At 42.0% G+C, this 19,206-nt stretch overlaps 1 protein-coding gene and 1 long non-coding RNA gene across 3 annotated transcripts in view; one reads left to right on the top strand and one right to left on the bottom strand.

Moving 5' to 3' along the window:
* LOC126492734 (uncharacterized) overlaps window positions 1-19,206 on the top strand; it is a 220,962-nt gene that overhangs the window by 30,922 nt on the left and 170,834 nt on the right. The window lies entirely within an intron of this gene.
* Window positions 4,920-19,206, bottom strand: part of Col25a1 (collagen type XXV alpha 1 chain) — a 373,530-nt gene continuing 359,243 nt past the window's right edge. Inside the window, exons 33-35 of one of the 2 annotated variants that reach the window (XM_050126611.1) lie at window positions 14,691-14,768; window positions 12,938-12,976; window positions 4,920-9,178 (exon numbers count right to left, since the gene is read on the bottom strand). In XM_050126611.1, the coding sequence (XP_049982568.1) occupies window positions 9,143-9,178; window positions 12,938-12,976; window positions 14,691-14,768 (153 nt within the window). In that variant the 3' untranslated portion in view covers window positions 4,920-9,142. Of the gene's footprint in view, window positions 9,732-12,937; window positions 12,977-14,690; window positions 14,769-19,206 lie in introns of both variants that reach the window. The other variant, XM_050125851.1, reaches the window with a different exon arrangement.

Genomic DNA, 19,206 nt, shown 5'->3' with positions numbered 1-19,206 from the left:
CCCCTCCCCCCTCCCCCTCCTCCTCCTCCTTCTTCTTCTATTAGAAAAAAACCAAGCTAGCTGCATACAAACCGAAGGCACTACCTCTGTTGGGGGTAGTGCCTGTGGGTTACCTAATGACTGTGAGGCCCTGCTAGCTTTGCTTGAACCAAATTCCACATGCATTTATGAGATGTCAGCTGTACTCTGTATTGCTAGGAATTTATGGGGAGTCTTGCAGTCCTCTGTGAAAAGAGTTTGGGAGTTGACCTGCATTGTATGTTGACAAAATTCTGTTCTATGGTTCAATAAGCAACCAAGTCAGGAGAAGCTCATGACCTTGAACTAAGTGATGAGAACCTTTGTCTTTTATCAATATCACAATGTGTAGCCCATCATCGTGCTGGTACTGTGATGCCGGGGGTTCTGGGAGGGTTCCAGCATGTGCCATGGCTGGAGTAAACTCTGGGGATTGGAGCTTGGGTCTGGCTGTGCAAACATGTGGGTGAAATGCCACAGGAGTCAGGGGGTCTCAGTACAACTGTCTGTGATAGCTTTGCCTGAATCACTGATCCATGGCACACTTCTCTTTCTCCTACCAGTGGCTTGCCAGTTTTGTACAGTGAAGACTGTCAAGTGTCTTGGGAGGTAGTAATGTTACTTTTGAATTCAAGCTATTGGAAGCAAACTTGCTTACTCATTATACTGTGTGCCAGTGGTAGGGCTTAGCTCATTGAAACAGTGTACTTGGATACTGTTGGAGTAGGGATAGACTCACTGAGATGCAAGGAACAGCATTCAGCTTTTAATGAGGGATGATTCTTTCTCAATATAGACCTTTTGCTCGCTGCAAGAACTCTACTAAGGGGCTGGAGAGATGGCTCAGCGGTTAAGAGCACTGACTGTTCTTCTGGAGGTCCTGGGTTCAACTCTCAGCAACCACATGGTGACTCACAACTATCTGTAATGAGATCTGGTGCCCTCTTCTGGTGTGTAAGCATACATGCAGGCACAGCACTGTATACATAATAAATCTTAAAAAGAAAAAATCTCTGCTAAGGATATGTTTTGTTCTAAAGGCAGTGGAAGGTGCTGAGGATGTAGCTCAACTGATAGAGGGCTTGCAAGAACGTGTAAAGGTCTGGGTTCAATCCCCTAGTACCTTATGAACCGGATCTGGTAGTGCAATATCTGTAGCCCCAACATTGAGAGATGGTAGTAGAAGGATCAGAAGTTCAAGGTCATCCTTGACTACTGGCGAGCTCAAGGTCAGCCTGGGACAACTGAGAGAGAGCCTGTTTTAAGGGAGGAGGGAGAGAATAGAGAGCTTGTGCTGTGACCCTCTTCTGCACTAAGCACATATTTGAGCTAACCCATTGATATTTGTGTTCCACGCCACCTTGAATAAGGTAATTTCTTTGTTCCCATACTGTAAATGTAAAAATTGAAACTCATTGAGGTCGGACAGATTGTCTTAGTAAGTGGCTGAATAGCCATTCAAATTCATCCCCTTGGATTCTAGTGATTACATTGCCAAGTTTCTTGTCATCCAGCAGACTTCAAACATCAACTGAGAGCATTCTAGAAATAATTTATAGCTAATATGAAAAGGTGAAAAGAAAGCTTCACTTAAAAGAAAACAATGAGAATTTAGAAATTTTCTTGCCTGAACATCTTAGAGAAAATCCACATTAAAAAGACTTTCATATCCAATGCTGCTGGGATGAGAGGAAAGTTCTGGTTGCACGGTCTGCTATAAGAGTCATTCCCCCCTTGGCTCTGTCACTCCTCCTCTCTTGATCTTTTCTCAAGTGAAAATACTGACACTCTGTTGTTCCCACCATCCAGATATAATAAGGTCATAGACAGGATTGATAGAAAATTACTTAAAAAATACAACTGTTAGAGAAAGAAGCTGATATTATTTCTCCTTGTCCCCAGTCATGGACGGAACTGCATGATCTCAGAACTGGAAGGAGCATGTTTGTTACAGTTTGGATCTGAAGTGCCCTCCCCAAGGCTCAGGTGTTGAAGGCTTGGTTCCAATAGCAGCGTGGTTCAGAAGTGTGGCTTTGGGGTGGTGAGGAGACCACAGGGGCTCTTTTTCGGTGGGTCGGCTAATCTATTTTAGAGAAAGCTTTATGTCTGTGAATGGATACGTGTGTATAAAGGAAGACGTAAGGAGCAAGGCAAACAACCAGCTTTCGTTCCCTGGGTCAGGAGGATGCAGTGGGAGGGAGCTATGAGACAATGGTCTCAGAGGAGCAGGCCGCCACACTGACAAGGCAAGAAAATATTGTTCTCAATAGAGGAAAGCTGCAATCTTTGCCTTGGGACACTTCAAGTTACTCAGATCATTAAAGACACAAAGGAGAAGAGATGGACAGTTCTTCCAAGGGTCGGCCTTGGACGGAGTTCATGACTACCACCTAGGAGCTATGAAAATGTGAACTCTCCAATTTCAGACCTACTGGGTCAAAAACAAAGCCATTTCACAAGGTCTCCAGTGACTCTGATGGATGCCGAAACTGGAGAACTAGAATGGGTCTCGAACTAATGGAGAGGAAGGCGACTAGAACCTCTAGTCTGTGGTGTTTGAAGGGATGGCGACCCTGACACACTGAGCAAAGATAGACACTTGTACCAGAACCAGTGTTTTCTAAGCTTTGATGGCCTCTAACTCACCCAGCAACCACCTCAATCTCCTGATCCACAATGCACTGGGTCGACATGAGTATCATTACTCCAGAATCTTGGCATCCAGATTGGCCTCTCCAAGAGGCAGATATTCAATTCCCAGAAACTGGAACCCTATCTCAAGTGAAAGAAAGCACACGGTGGGTTGAATGCATATGGCCTTAGCCTTCCTTTCTGTCCTTCTGGCCTTAATTGCAAACTTTTCATCCTCTCTGGCCTCTTAGATGACGGTACACCAGCTTGGTGATATTACCCCAACTGCATAACAGTCATAACGTGTCTTCCTTTAGTTTTAGGAACCACATCCATGTGGTTAACTATTATGCATGTTAAATCAATAAACTCCAGTGAGATTTAGCTTTGTTACTTTGGACCTTATTTTTCATTTGTTGCTTTGGGTTCAAGCTCCCCTCCCCACTATTTATTGGAGGAGACAAAAGATATTCACTAGATATTCACTAGAAATTCAGAATGTGTTACGTGGTGATAAGCACAAGAGATGACAGGAGCATGGGAGTATCTCGTCTTGGCAGGCAGGCCAGTTTGGTAAGTCAGTGCACATGTTCCTTGGAGGAGCAGCATGTGTTCTTCAGCTGGTTGGCGGGCATGGGAATAGGGACGACTCCAGGCTCAAGAGCAGTTAAGGAACTGTTGACTAGTTTGCCATGGGAAAACTTTGGGGTAAGTGTTCCTGGCCTACAAAACAGGATGCTATATGCAGCTAGGCATGCGTGGTCACGTGGGCTTCAGAGTCTATATACAGGGTCCGCAAGAAAATGGGTGAGTACCAGAGGGTTTCACGCGAGAGCTGATGGAGCACAGCTAAAGTTCCCTGCAGCAGCGCTGTCTCCAGCTAAGCTGCTTGAGCCCATGTTCTTGGGTTATACTGAGGCACACTCTCAAAACTACAGCTCATTTCTAATGGTTTACCTTTATTTATTTAGCGTGTATATGTGCACGCCATGGTGTGCGTGTGAAGGGCAGAGGAGAGCTTTTTGGAATTGGTTCTCTCCTCCTACCATGTGGGTTCCAGGGACTGAAGTCAGGTTGCTTTGGCTTGGTGGCAAGTGTCCCTCTGTTGACTCATCTCCCTTGGGCTCTGAAGTTGCAATGGCATGGGGGTCGTCCAAAAGGCAATGGCCATGAGAAATCTCAGGTGGCTCTTTATTTTTTTTTTACACTTTCTTTCAAACATTATCCTCAAGATGAGACAGTGTGAAAAAAAGGGAAAGGGGTTATTATCTCAGGGGGTCTGCTTGGAAGACTCTTCTAAAGGACAGGAGAGGGTTGAGTAGAGTCTAGACTGAGTCTGTGTGTGTGGTGGGAGATGGAGAGAAGGGGTGGATCTGAGATTCAGGACTTGTAGCATCAAAGCACAGTGATGGGATAAGCCATTGTTCCACGTAAATTATCAGAGTGGGTGGGCTACGAGAAGTGGGCATGTCCCAAGTGGCTGAAGTTTCCATCTCATTTGCCTGGGTGGAGGGAAAAGTGGCTTCATTTCCTAGGATTTGCGAGTCTGGAAGAAAAGCAGGGGTGAAGGTGAATAGAATGAGCGCTTGTGGTCAGGAAGCCAGCATGGAGTTCGGAAGAGCTGACTCACTCTCTCTGTCTTCGTCCTGGAAATGAAGGAGCACTTCCAGGGAGAACAACCGGAAAAAGACGGAGATTGGAGCCTGAGGGTGGACAATTAGTGAGCAGGTGGAGGAGGAAGACCTAGCAGAGGGCACAGAGAAAGGAAAAGGAGGCGGAGAGGATGGGAGCATGGGGACTTAGTGCGTTGAAAAGGGCAACAGCAAGAAAGGAGTACCGAAAGGGCTTTGGTTTTTCAAATCGCCCTTGCCTTGTGCAGGCTTCCAGTCACGGGCCACGTGGCGCATCGGTGCCTTGTGCAGGCATCCAGCCACATCACGTGGTAGATGGGTATGCTGTGAAATTACGCACTACACTCTGATGTGGTGATGGTGTGGGGGGGAGGGGAAGGAGGAACAGGTAACCTAGTGTGAGGTAACTTACATCATCCAGATAGGGAATTCAAGAACAAAGTGACTTTGGAGTGGAAGCTGAGTTTGGAAGCATTATTATATGACCCCGAAAGCATTTGTTTAAAAAAAAAAAAAATCACCACACTACGGTGTGGTAAGAAAAGTAGTCAACTGTTTTGTCGACTGTTTCTAAATAAAAGAAAATAGGACCACGTTCTCAGGAATATCATTAAAACTTTATAACAATACAATTTATTATCATGGTTTGGGTTAATACTGTAATAATTACACACTTTTTACATTATGAAAATAAGTCATAAATAGTGTAAAAATAATTCCGAAGATCAACTTCTCACAAACTAGGAACCCTGAAAACAAGTTTTAAAAGTAAATTAAAAACAAATTAGAAAATGAACCCAAAGCAATTCTCTCCAAATTGCAAATCAGAGCCTTCACAGGCCATTGAGTCAGTAATGACAGCGGGAAAAATGACAATTGAAATGAGAAATCAAATGGGAAAAATTCAATCTTTTAAATATTTACACTACCAAGACCATCAGGTTTGCACCATATATACAGTGAAAAGGTACAACACATTATTAGAATAACCGAGAACATGAGACTGGCCCATGAAACATTAAAAAACAAACCTACAAGGCAACACTTGTCATCTTACAAATACTTGTCATTTTTTTTCCATTTCCCTCTTACTATGCATTTATGTGAGTTTTTGGCAATATAAAAATAGCTGCACATAGAGATGACCTTTAAAATGTAAAAAATACAAATGAAAAATATAATATTTCCAAAAGATAAATCAGATACATACATCTTTTTTAAAATGTCCACCTTAATGAAACATTTACAACACAATGAAGAACTCCACCCAAACACCAACAACATGTGAGATATTCTTCAGGAACCCGACTCATGAATAGTTCTGAGATATGTCAGAATATCCACTTATTTTGAGAAATGTTGGCATTTTCTTTGTTGTCAAGAAGTCAAGCATAACACAGTCCATCCTCTGTCTCCAAAAGTGTGCCAATAAGCGGAGTAGGCAGCTTACACATGTAAATGCATTTTAGTGGAAAAAGAAGCCATTAAAATGTTTGTTATTATAGAAGTAACCAAAACCCTAAATAATTTCACCAGCAACCTAAGTTAGAGGAGTGCCTCTGGGTGAGAAGACGCATTAAGAGAACAGAAGTAGGGACAGAGGGCCTTTACATCTGAACACAGGTTGGCGGAATTTTAACTGGTCAGACCTCTCAACCCCTGGGATCACAGCTGGCCATTTTTAGTATTTTTGGAATGATAAGGCACCAAGAAGCCTTACGAAATAGTAGGACTTTTGTTATTATTATAAAAATCATTAAATTCTATGTTTTGGTAGGCATTAAACATTAAAATAATCCGAATATCATCAAGAAAGGAAGAAAATCAAAGTTTCTGATGTCAGCGTCCAAGTTTCCCATGACCACTTTCGAGAAGATGCTGAACTCTCAGACAAATATAGTGAGAGGGGGATTAAAGTGTTATTTTGTTATGTTAAAGAATACTTGGCAAATAGGCACATTTCCTAAATGACAAAAATACTAAGGACAATTTCCCCAAAAGTACAGAATGGTGATCTGACCATTTTTTTTTTAAGATAGCAGATGCACACACAAAGTACACACATGCATACTGCCCACGAACACATCAGATACTCAGAGTATAAAGCTAAAGCCAAGAACTTTCTATTGGTAGGAGTGAGAGACATTCCAATATTCTCCATAAAATAAGAGGAAAAGGAAAAACCCGGCAAGGCTGCATTTGATAACGGGAAAGGAAAGATGGGAGGGATTCAGGCATATGTAGTTACCCTATGTGTCGCGTGCAGACTTTTCTAGCACTGGCTGCATCAGGCAAGCTTACAGTGTGTAAGCTGGAAGGTGAAGGAACTCAAAAAAAAAAAAAAAAAAAGGAAAATGAAAACCGATAAAGGCATGTGGTATATATGATGAACACAGGATAAGGGGCACCACAGAAGGCTGTTTTACATGAGGAAAGGCTGGTCATCGAACTACATTACAACAGATTTATGGACTTCAAAAATAAAGCCACACAATAACAGCGTAGGAATGCCATTAAACAGAAATAAAATCGCCCACAGTAGAGGTCAACTATCCACTGAAATAAAAAGGAAGGGTATTTCCCAGCAGCAACCGAGGCTAATGGAAAACAGTGGAGAGAGGCAATGTCTCTGAAGTAAAACCTGACCTTGACGTATTTCCAGTGAGTGTCCCATACCCTTTTTTTCTTCATTTCCCTAAAAAAGTCTTTATGAAAAAGAATGCAATCTATAAACATATGTATCGACACAATAATCCATTACTGATTCCTTTGGAAATTACTTGGTTAGATGACAAAATGGATGAGTTAAATATGTTTTCATAGTCCAAAGCTCAAGGTTAACTCATGGCGGGTAACCTAGCAATCCACTGAGCACAGGGAACTACCATCATCCTGTTGTTTGTTCCAAGGAAGTACAGAAATAGAAGTTTACACATTCCTTCAAATGTGCCTTACAAGGAAAACCCCAGTGCACACACGCTGTGCAGTGCTTTTCTTCAGGGGCGTGTCCAATACTTTAATGAAACTAGTTCAACAACAAAACCATCATTAGAATCTCTCTAAATCTGAAATAATAATCCCTCTCAATACCTCTTTCTGGTGGAGAAACAGAAAGGAAGATAGGAGGAAGTATAGTCACCAGATTGTCCTCAAGATCTTATATACAGTTATTTTGTTTTTTGTTTCTGAAGATAATGTGTCATCTTGGGCTCATTTCTGTGATCCAAATGATTTAAGACGAATTGTTTCATTTATTGTGAAACACCTTACCCTAAACATAATCATACAAGAAATTGTTAGAAACACTCTTCACTAAAAAAAAAAAAAAAAAAGAAAAAATGCTGAATTGGCTTAGGAGTGTGGAATGTTATTAGAAATATTACTAGATAGTCTGATCTAACATTTAAATTCTAATCTCAGAAATGACAAAGGAAAAAGATGACATCATTTTGTATGACTGAGCATTTGGTTACACGATAGGAAAGACATCTTAAGATCTGTTTTGAAATTGTATCTTCACTGTTATAAGCCTAAGCGTGAACTAATTTCCCTTCTGGTGGTGAAAATCTAAACACTGAGCTCAAAATGTCCCCAGAAAAATGACATTCAATCACCGAGGGAAATGAAATTCCCTAAGGGGCTGCTAGGATCACTGCTTCCACGGATGGTGCTTCTCCAGACCACCCTTCCACTTAGAGTAAGTCATTTCAAAACATGCCACCAGCTCAGCAAGGAATTGCCCAGTCTAAGTCTGCATTGGTATGTTTTGAGCAAGTCAGTAAAAACAAGACCTTTTCTGGCAACTATATTCCAGGGCTTTCTGAGATCTCAGATTTGGTCTGTGGATAAGACAAACACTTAGAAATGTAAAAACAAAACTCGAGAAATAAACTTCAATATAGAAAAAAAAAACTAGAAGAAGCAAGTTCATGCTATCAAATGTGATAAAATCTTGACTTTCACGTTGATAACAAATTTGTCAACGTCAATCAAAAAGTAGTAAAAAATGCTTAATTGTCATACTTTATGATGAATTAAGTAAAAAAAATGAAGCCTTCTTATAATCTCTTCAATTATCTTAAACAAAATAAGGAGATGGTAAGGTTATTTTTACTATTGGATTCAAACCATTACACGATTTGAAAACTTTTTTTAAAAAATAATGTTTAAAAACCTATGAGGCCCAAAGTGAAGCAAATAGTTTCTGTTCCTAAGAAAACAAAAAGTATGAGAAAGAATGGAACTACAGTTTGTTTCTGGAACTTGTAAAAAAAAAAAAAAAAACCGATTGGTGTGTGTCAACCCCAGAAGGAAGGGAGAGACGGACACTTTCCGGCTACCTTTGGTAGAGCCAGCACTAAGGATTCCCCGGCATTTGAAGCACATCTTATTCTGTCCGATCCCTTCTCGGGACACGGTCTCTCTTCAGCACCCCGAGCTCTGATGGCAAGTCTGCACCTTTCCAACTGCACGAACAGGGGCTTCCATTCCAAGGCTCCGCTGTCTCGGAAACACAGCTGCAATACCTCTGACTTTTTCCCAAAGCACCGAGATCAACACCCCTGGGACGTCAGTTCATCTAGAAAAACAATTCCCGCCCCTCTGGATTTCCGTGGTTATAAATCTCCTTCCAACTCGGTCACACGAGAGACAGTGCAGGATGCTGAACCGGGTCCTCTTCCGACGTCTTCACTGCCAAGCGCAGCCCAAGGAAAACAAGTGGCAGAAATCCCACTCAACCCTTCGGTTTTTTCAACCAAGGCGGTCACAGGAAGCCCACATTGTTAGGATCTGTGGATCTGCAGTCGGGACTGCAGCTCCCTCAAAATATAAGACCAACTGTGCGTGTGTTCTCCAGCAACTTATCTCTTTTTGGCAATGAGCCACGGTGTAACCCCCTTGAGATGACAAAAGGAACAAAGGCTCAGCTGTAGTCAGAGCACTCGTGAGGCGGCATGCAAGCGTCTGCATTTGCACAAACAGGGTTGGCACAGGGTCATGCTGGTTTTAGAAGGTTTCAGCAGGCGGGGTGGGCGCGAATGGGTGTTCCTAGGGAATGTGTGCTACATGTTCATAGCTTTGAGTCCATATTTGGTCACGATTTCATGTAAACTATTTCATGGCACTTTCTGTCCATGCGGTCAACAAGCTCCAAATAGGAAACGAGCGCGGGCAATCATTCTTTGTCACCGATGTCCCTATAAATACGTATGTTCACGTAAAATAGAGACACTGAGTTATATATTTCCTGTGGCCTCCTCACTTCCGTACACTGCCTAGTTTCAGATGTGAGAAGAGATGGGCGTCTGTACTACTGTGAACAGGGAGAAACAGTGCCGGGGGAGCAGATCCCATACTTGCAAAAATCTGCGAGTCACAGTTTTTCAACTATAAATATAACAGGTGGACCATTATATACACAACTTCATGCTTGGAAGGTTAGATTCATCACTGCAGAAAAACAGACAACAAACAGACACACGTGGAGTTAGTGGTAACTTTGATAAAAATTCCAAATTAACGTTTATTTTGCAAACACTGGCAGAACCCTGTAGTCTTTTCTTTAGGTCAGCAAGCCAATTTGATCATCCGATGTTTCCCATATCATGCTGTTTAAAACTCCAGTTTACCATGATTCTCATCTTAGTTCCAACTCCCATTTTTCCATGGCCAACCAAGAGCTTTATGAGAAGTGATTGTATTAGTCACTGTGCTGGGAAAGCAGAAAACTGTGGTTTTTATTTCAGGTGTGCTTCCATTACTACACGCGATGTCTCCAGGCATGGTAACAAAATCTAATAATGGCCAAAGGGTCTAAGTTCAAAGGCATATTAGCCTACAGCTTCCTGCACGTAGAACACACACGCATTTCCTAGTCACGGTCCCTTTGCCCTATAACTAGTCTTGCCCTGAAAGGCACCTGACAAGACAAACCTGCCTGCTATCAGTTCCACACCGTGACCAAAAAAACAAAACAAAACAAATCCCCCCCCCCCCCCAATCTTTGGTTCCTCATTTAGAAGGTCTTTCCAGAACTGCCATCAACTCAGACTAAGAAGCCGTTTTCACTGGGCTATTAGCTTACAGAGCAGATCTTAGAGACTTCTTTAGAATTTTGTTTCATTTTGCTCATTTTTTTTTGGGGGGGGGACAGGGTTTCACTGTATAGCTCAGGCTGGCCTTGAACTCACAGCGCTCTGTATGCCTTCTGGGAGCTGGAACTAAAGGCATGTGCCACCATGTCTGGCGCTTCCTTTAGTTTTACTCAAAGAAAAATCAATGAGAAAAGTACAGTGGCAGAGGGGAGCGGGGTGATGGCTGCCTTCTGGCCCGCCTTCCACAGGTAAATCGTCCAGATTCCCCTTTCAATGAGTGCATTAATAACACCCTAACTGCGTAAGAACGAACCTGTCAATATTGGATCACGGAGGATCTATATGTAGTTGCTGGTTGATGGGGAGACGTTGTCTTAAACAGTCTAACCACTGTTAAGGTGCCCGTCCTCCTGTGAACAACCCTCTAACGATGCTTCTCTGAGTGACCTAATGAAATTCATTAGACCATCAAAATAGCAGGGGGACTTAGCTGGAAAGGAAATCAATGGGAGGAGGGGAGAGACAGGAGAAAGTAACGGGTGGGCGAATATGACCAAAATATACTAGATACATGTATGAAAACGTCATAATGGATCCATTATGTGTAATTAGTATATGCTAATAAGACACTAAAATGCCACAAACATGTTTATACCGGATGGCCCAAATAAAACAGGACTAGCCAAAAGCCACCTACATGCTTTATTTAGAACATATAAATAAAAAATTACTTGACTATTTGAGATATCTAAATTGTCTATCGAAGAAATCTGAGAAATTTTCCTTTTTCTGATTATTTCGTTGCTATCAGGAGAGGGGAGATGTTGATTGGAGTTTGTATGTGCTGTGTGGAGGTTCTAAGCAATACCCAAGTTTTATAATTGGGTTATTTTTCTTTGCAGGAGAGGTCACATTCATGAGATTCTCAATCTTATGTAGAATATAGTACCTATTTAATAGAAAGCTGAATATTTCTATGGACAATTCCGGTTCAGTCACAGTATTTGTGTTACTACTGGGTTTTCATTTCAGGGGCTAACGAGATGAAAAAAGCCTTTCACTTGTTGGTCTTACATCTATCTCTTTATGAAAAAGAAAATGATTTAGAATTGTCCCAGACCACAGTGACTCCAAGTTTTAAGTGGTGCCCAGTGTTAGGGGAAATCTCTGGGTGCAGTGTGCTAATGACCAGCTTAAAAAAAAATCATCTCACTGAATTACAGCAGAGAGGATAGAGAGCAAATGGCCATCCCTGCATAGGATGGCATTACAATGTCTGTGCACGGCAGGTAAGCCGGCAGGAGGCTAAGGAAGGCGCTGATGAGGGCATCTCTATCCAGAGACCCTCTTGACCTCAGATGCAACTGAGTTAATTATCTGATAGGCTCAAAGGAGAGCTGGGAAGCTAATAAATAAAAGACGCTGCCATGAGGGGAGGCGTTTTTGTCCCCAGCTAAGTGTGTGAAGTTAGTTGAGAAAGCAAATCACAGAAGATTTCCTGATGGTTGAGTTGCTGACTTGAGAGGCAACCAAGAACCCAATGTCTCCTCATGTTTCCACACGCTGGCTTACATGGTTTGTTCTAATTTTCCAAATGACATGTGGTTGGCTACAATTACTGGATAAGCTACAAAGTATTGGAGATAAAATTTCAGAGCCATCGAAGCACCCTGGATGCTTCCCTTATCACATTGCTCTTTCTAGGCATTTCTTTGCCCTCCAGTAACCTGCATACTGGGGTCACAGCATCACTGTGTAAAACGTCTTCACTCCCGGGGCAGTGCAGAATGCACAGAGTTCCGTCTGTCTGCTTGAAATGCTACCGCTACTGCCTGATGTTTCTCCTTCCTAGCCTTGCTACCTACCAGCTTGCTGCTCTTGGAGGTTTCTTCATGTTTCCAAATTTCTATTACTCATGCGTAGGCTACTATATGGATTAATGGACACAATAGGGCATGGCATATAGCCTTGTGCACAGAAGGTTCTCTGGGTTGAGCCATTTGAACTAAATACATTCACAGTGATGATGGGCAGTCATGTGATGAGGATTAAACAAACCAATATAAAGGATGCCAGCATAGACTTAAGTAGACACTACTAAATAAGTCGAGACATCACTGATAAGTGTTTATATTTTCTGCTTTCCCAGTTGTGTGACTGCTATGCACAGGGTTCAACCATATATCTGCACTTTTGTCAATGCAACAGATACAGGGAAAAGTCACATTTAAAATAATTTTTAAACAATAGGAGGAAAGAGTTCATTGGCAGAGAGCCAAACAATCTTATCAGATACATGGCGCCTTTCCATCACAAACAATGACCTTGAGGTTCCAGATCATAGTTTGCCAAGATTATAGTTTGTTTTCTGCCCATGGGTTTGGATGGAAATCAGTTTAAACACATTCATCAAAAAATTGACCAGAGCTGGCATATTTGCTTTGAAATACCTGGTTTTCAATAATGTCAAATGTAAAAGGTCTGTTCTGCAATGGAAAGGGCCTGGTCAATATTAGGGTTTCTTTTTAGAAAAAAAAAAAAAAACCCTTAAGGCCTACCTACCTTTTGCCAGCAGCCAGGCATGGGTAATCCATCAGGTCCCTGGATTTGAAGGGAAGAAAAAGAATTCCTTAGGCTCTTATAAGTAATCAGATATGTAAGTCGACATGCCAAGAGGCTTCAAAAATAGTTTCTATCAGGTGGCTTCAGTCATAGGCATCTTATACTAAGCAGTAGCTCATGATATTTTACCTATTGTAGTTAAAATGAATGTAATTCGAATGCTTTCCAGACTGAGCACACCTCTAGAAAAGACATGAATGACAGAATGTACAAAGCGCAGTTGTCTCATGTGTTGCTCACAGGCAGAGCTTTAGATAAGACATCTGCACAGTGCATGGCACCTCTTAGTGCCATCAAAACATCTCACAGTCATCGTTGCCAAATAAGTCAGAGCCTCATTTCCTTGGGGCCACTAGGGACTATGATTTTTGGCATTGGCAATCAATGGCAAAGCATTTCTATCTGAAGTTTATAGTTCTCTGTATGCCAGTGGATATTACAAAATATAATCATTTGAAACCCGGCAGTCTGTCTGCAAATTAAAGTAGATGCCATCCATTGTGTTTGCCAGCGCTTCTGTTGAGCTTTTCAGAAGCTGGTGAACATTCCGAATGAAGGTTTCTAAATACTACAGAATGCATTTGAAGGTGGAAGCATCTTCAGATACACACGAGACTGGAAGATATGACATGTCGAAGGCATGCATTTCCCTCCAATGAAGGGGCTTATAAAACGTGGCTTATCAACACAAGCAAACAAAAGACAAGAGTTCTCCGTATTAACATGTTCTAACTATCACAGTTGACTGAATAATATTTTTTCTATACACACAATCTCTTAAAAGACTCACAAAATATACATTTCCCTTTAACGAATCATGCTTATAACTGAAGAACTATGTGAGGTCATGCAGACCACGTGGAACACGATGATAAAAAGCTGCCTTTATACTCCTCAAAATATAATTACGCTACCCTTTTTATTGTAAAAAATATTTAACTTAGTAACATATTTGGGAGAAATTGGTGATGCCAGATTGGTACCAGGAAAAGGGTCAGCCAGTAGAATTTTAGATTTTAGTATAAGGAGGATTTTGAGCTCATGCCAATGAAGGAGGGAGTTTTGTCTACTTCGGGAAAGTGAGTTTTACAGGGAGAGACCATTACGTCGAAAAGGTTATGTGACAGAGAAGAGGGTTTGGGCTGCAGTCAATGATCATCTTTAGATATGCAGGGCAGTTGCTTTCTTTTCTACGGTCTCTTAATAACGTTGCTTCGGATTGGTTAACTCCTGACCACAGAAGCTTCGTTACGTAGGTTTGGCCTCGTTTATGGCCCTGATAAAACTGTAATGGGAGAGACAAAAACATCTTTATTTCTTTCAGAGGACAGGAAAAAGTTAAGTAGGGTAATCGTCCAAATTTCTGGCCTACCAGTGCCTTTGCATCATGTATTTTGATCTAACTCATAAATAATCTCTGAATATGTATTGGATAAGTTAATATTCCAAAGAACATAGAGATGGACACGTCAGTAGTGAGAACAATGTTAGAAGATTAATTTACATTTGTTGATAACACATGCTTGCTCTCTCCCCTCTGCAGAGCCCAGGGAGGAGCCCGCTCATGCACATGCATGTAGTATGTTTATCATGTAAAGCTTACTCCAGAAAGAAGCGCTTTACACTGATACAGACGAATACATAGTGAATAAAGGAATGGCATGCAGGATGGTAGGAAAGAGAAATACTGTACCAATTGGCAAGGGGCATCCAGCCCATCCAGGCCAGGCTGGCCTGGCTCCCCCTTTTCCCCCTTAACGCCACGGAATCCCTGTTTGTAAAGATTAACTCATAACGTTACTAATCCAAGAAGTCACTGAAGGCAAACATCTGCTAAAAGAAACAACTAGAAGAAAAAGTTGGGAAAGGAACAATTTAGAAGGGACTTAACATGCAGAGACGGTTCGCATCATCATGACGAGGCCTTGTCAGGAGACCACAGCCTCCTCTGTGGAAGGGTATGCAATGGCGTTGGCCCTTCTTCACATCCTATAGTCAGGCTCCAGCCTGTATGAGAGTTTAGAGACAGAGTAGCGAGAATGGCTGGCAACAAGATGTGAGGCACATCTGTGCATCCTGAGCACCCGTCTGTAGGTCCATGTTCAATGGCCCTCCTGAGAACCTGCTGTTACTGGTCCCTCTGGCCTGTTCCTCTCCCATCTCACCCCTCACACAAAACATCTGGATACAGTTGCACGAGTTAGACATACCAACGGGCAGGGTGCATCTAATCCAGGAGCGCCCTGTTCTCCTTTCTCCCCTTTAGGCCCCTTTTTGCCTTTCTTTCCCTTTTCCCCCTGTGAATACAAGGGTTTAAATAAAAGACAGATTTTATTTGGGTGGGGTGTAGAATAAAAATGATTCAAAATATGGTTTAGCTAAGAATAGTCTGGAAGGGCATTTACCACTGTTTTCTGACATAAAGAGCGATGCTATGAAAAAATTGCCATGGTGACAATGGATTCTGGTAACAATGGATCTATGGATCCGTCCGTCCATCCATCCATCCATCCATCCATCCATCCATCCATCCATCCATCCATCCATCCAAACAAGAAGAAGGAGACCAAAAGGGCTGGTGCATCAGAAAGGCAGATCAGTGCTGAATTTGAAAAAAATGGAATTTATGCCCTGGCAATGCTGAAGCATGCATGGGCAGCCATATATATGGCAATTCTGTTGAACTTCTCCATATTGGGTTTTATGGTCTAAGTTGATGAGGATGACTGACCTCAAGAGGGCACCATATCTCATTACAGATGGTTGTGAGCCACCATGGAGTTGCTGGGAATTGAACTCAGGACCTTTGGAAGAGCAGGCAGTGCTCTTACCTGTTGAGTCATCTCTCCAGTCCCAGATCAGTGCTGACCACCATAATATTGGAGTCAAATGTGAATTAGGGATTTGTGCTGTGGATGGCGGGTATCAATGGTACAAAGTAGCAGGTGGAGTGGGCGGTGGTAATGGATACTCCACCCAACTGTGAGTACCTTTCAACTTGCCTTTCCCCTGCTTATTTGTTAACATATGTTGTCTGCACAGACTCAGAGGGAGAGACAACATCTTCAGTCTCTCACAGGGATGTTCAATCAAACCCTATTTTACAGCTCTCAGCAATATTAGAACATTTTCTGGTATTAAAATGGGCTTTCATGGGGCTTCACTTTTTTCTTCCCAGCAAACATAAAAGTGAATACTCGACTTATTGAAAGTTTCAGGTGCTAATCCTCGGCAGCAGTGCCGACTGGAGAAACCGACATCTGTAGACCTAGGTGGTCTTCTCCCATCTCTTGTAGACCCCGTGTCAGTGTTCACAGTGGTAAATGAGTTTCCAGCGCACAGTGCTGCAGATAGGAAAAGCAGTCTGGGCTCATTAAGATGAGGTAGGCAGGATAATTATACAGTGGGAATGTAGCTGTGGGAATTAGTATTTGGGAATCAAGGTCAAGGTTGTGGGGTGTCTGCACGGATCATAGGGATGGAGGAATTGAGGAAAGGAGGCAAAAGGAGGGGAAGGAAGGAATGCACCCCAGCTGTTTTACATTAACGTACACATCTGCAAACACATAGACAGGGAGTTGGCGCGGTGCAGAATGCAGAAGATGATACGTAGATACACACTTAAATGAGAACATTCGCTCTACAGCCTGGATGGCAGTTACAATAAAACCGAACAGTCTTTGAAGCAAGCGGCATGAATATTCAAAGAGAAAAGACAGAACAACCCACACCACAGACATGTATGAGACACCCATTCAAATTAGAACACTCATTGTGACAGCGCGAGCCGAAGCGAAGCTCCTCCTTGTTCCTCTCCCGTGTGCCAAAAACACTGCAGCAGAAGGCTTGAAATCGAAACCACTTGGGCTTCTTGAATACAGGGGAACGAAATTCTGTGTGGTTTAGCTGTGCACGAAGGAAGACAAAGATGTGACAGGAAAAGGTGAAGAAAAAGCAGGTATGGAAGAAACGGGTGATGCCCTCAGAAGCCCTCATTCATGGAGACTCAGTACCTCCCACACCAAGTTGCTTCCAAACCACGACATAAACTGAAACTTTTTGGGTGTGCTCTTCCCTCTATGGAGCCATGGACCCATCTTTGAGTAGGTCTAAGTGAGGCCAGGCATGTTGGTTAACTGGAATTCATGATTTGATTGTCAAATGGGTTTAAATTAACTACTCAAATTCCGTGATAGGCAATGTTATATTTGTTGTTAAAATTTTAGTGAACAGCAAGCTTTATGAAAGAGACATTAGAATAATACAATGTCAGTGTTATTAACCAGCATCACATGATATAAAGTGTGTATCTATGTACCACAAAGTGACCTATCTCTCACTGTGTGTATGAGCCGTTAGAATGTGATAATTATTGTCAATTTTTACTTCTTAGATTAAAGAAAAAGATAACACAAATATTCAGAATCAGATTTTCCTGAATACAAAACTTCTAAGCATGGAAATATTTTCATATGGGTGATTATGCATTTTTCTGAGGATGGGATTGTGAGCTTGTGGTTTTATAAGCCACACTGATGGGAATTTCTCTTCTCACGCGCATACACTCCTCATCCTCTTCATTGCAGGGCCAGGGGAATGAACTCAGGGCCCTGCACATGCTAGATAAGGTCTCTACCATTGAGCCAATACTGGTGATTTCTAACTTCTTTAAAGAGCATAAAATTTTGTACCGCATGGTATTTTTTTCTTGAGTAAGATGTTAGATTCGTACTACCTACTAGGTAAGTATAAAGTAAGCGAACAAACATAGCCTCTAAGACAATGTGCCTTGTGTCCTATGGTCCCGCACAAAACTGATCTCCAGTCACACAATGCTTGTAGCCGGGATTTATAATGAGAACGTTTTAGGGCATACTTCTCCTTGTTTGTAAAGTGGGGAGGGGATGGCACCACCGCAGGATGGCGATGTGAAGATGTCAAGGGTTATCGTGTAGAAAGCTCTTGGGGAAAGGAATGCACACGTGCTCAACATATGAGATGCTGTTGATGGCGGTGCTTTGGGTTGACCACTGTGTGGACTCTTTTTTTTTTTTTAAATATTTATTTATTTATTATGTACACAATATTCTGTCTGTGTGTATGCCTGCAGGCCAGAAGAGGGCACTAGACCCCATTACGGATGGTTGTGAGCCACCATGTGGTTGCTGGGAATTGAACTCAGGACCTTCACCTCTGAGCCATCTCTCCAGCCCCACTGTGTGGACTCTTATCAGTGAAAAGTGAGAAGCTGAGTAACTTAACTCTTTTTTTTCCCCCTAAGACAGGGTTTCTCTGTAGATTTGGACCCTGTCCTGGAATTAGCTCTTGTAGACCAAGCTGGCCTCAAACTCACAGAGATCCACCTGCCTCTACCTCTTGAGTACTGGGATTAAAGGCGTGCGCCACTGCCCGGCTGAGTGACTTAACTCTTAAAACATATGCAGCAGGCTGCATGCCCTTTCTTTGGCATACCAGAGTTTCACTGTTCAAGAGAGTTTACTGGGTTTGAAAAAGCAATGCATTGCCAAGTATATCAGGGCATGAATTAATCGAAGGAGGAGATCTGGTTTAAACTGGAATCGTGAGGTACATAGTCAAACACTTTAAGGTTTTCATTATTGAGTTTTTGTTGCTGTTCGTTTCATCCAATATAAAAACTTATCTACTAAAGACTATAGAAAACCAGAGAGAGAGAGAGAGAGAGAGAATCAGACAGAACAGAACTAAAGAGAAATGGAGAAAATGATGTTTAAAATTTAAAATCCAAACTTTTCTTTAGTTTATAAAATCATGTTGTTTACTATCGGCCCCTATAACCTATGGAGCTGACTGATGGTCCCAAGAGATCTTTAATACCAACCCATAAAATAACCAATGTCTTCACTAAAAAGCCTATAACTATTGGCTTTACAGCTAACAGAGTAGCTTCTGCATAGCAGGAATACTGTGGTCTCTCAGTCACAATGCTTGCCTTCTACCTCTAAATTAAAAAAAAAATCAAAACGTCCCATGCAGCAGTCTCTCTCCTAGGAATATCATGTATATAAATGAGATACTGGTCTGCAGATGAGATGGGCTTTGCCAAAACATCACTGAGGTTTGTGTGATGTGATTTTACTTTTGTGAAAAAAATGTTCAACCCCCCTAGACATTACATTAAAAAAATCGGGGTCAGGCAGTTGAAAGACGGTAGCTTTGATATCCAGGGG

This window comes from Alexandromys fortis, unplaced genomic scaffold, assembly GCF_014885135.2.
Source record: "Alexandromys fortis isolate MF-2015 unplaced genomic scaffold, M_Fortis_MF-2015_v1.1 scaffold_19, whole genome shotgun sequence".
In the NCBI taxonomy this organism is placed as follows: Eukaryota; Metazoa; Chordata; class Mammalia; order Rodentia; family Cricetidae; genus Alexandromys; species Alexandromys fortis.
The sequence above is the reverse complement of the archived record's forward strand: the minus strand, read 5'-3'. Positions and strand labels throughout refer to the sequence as shown.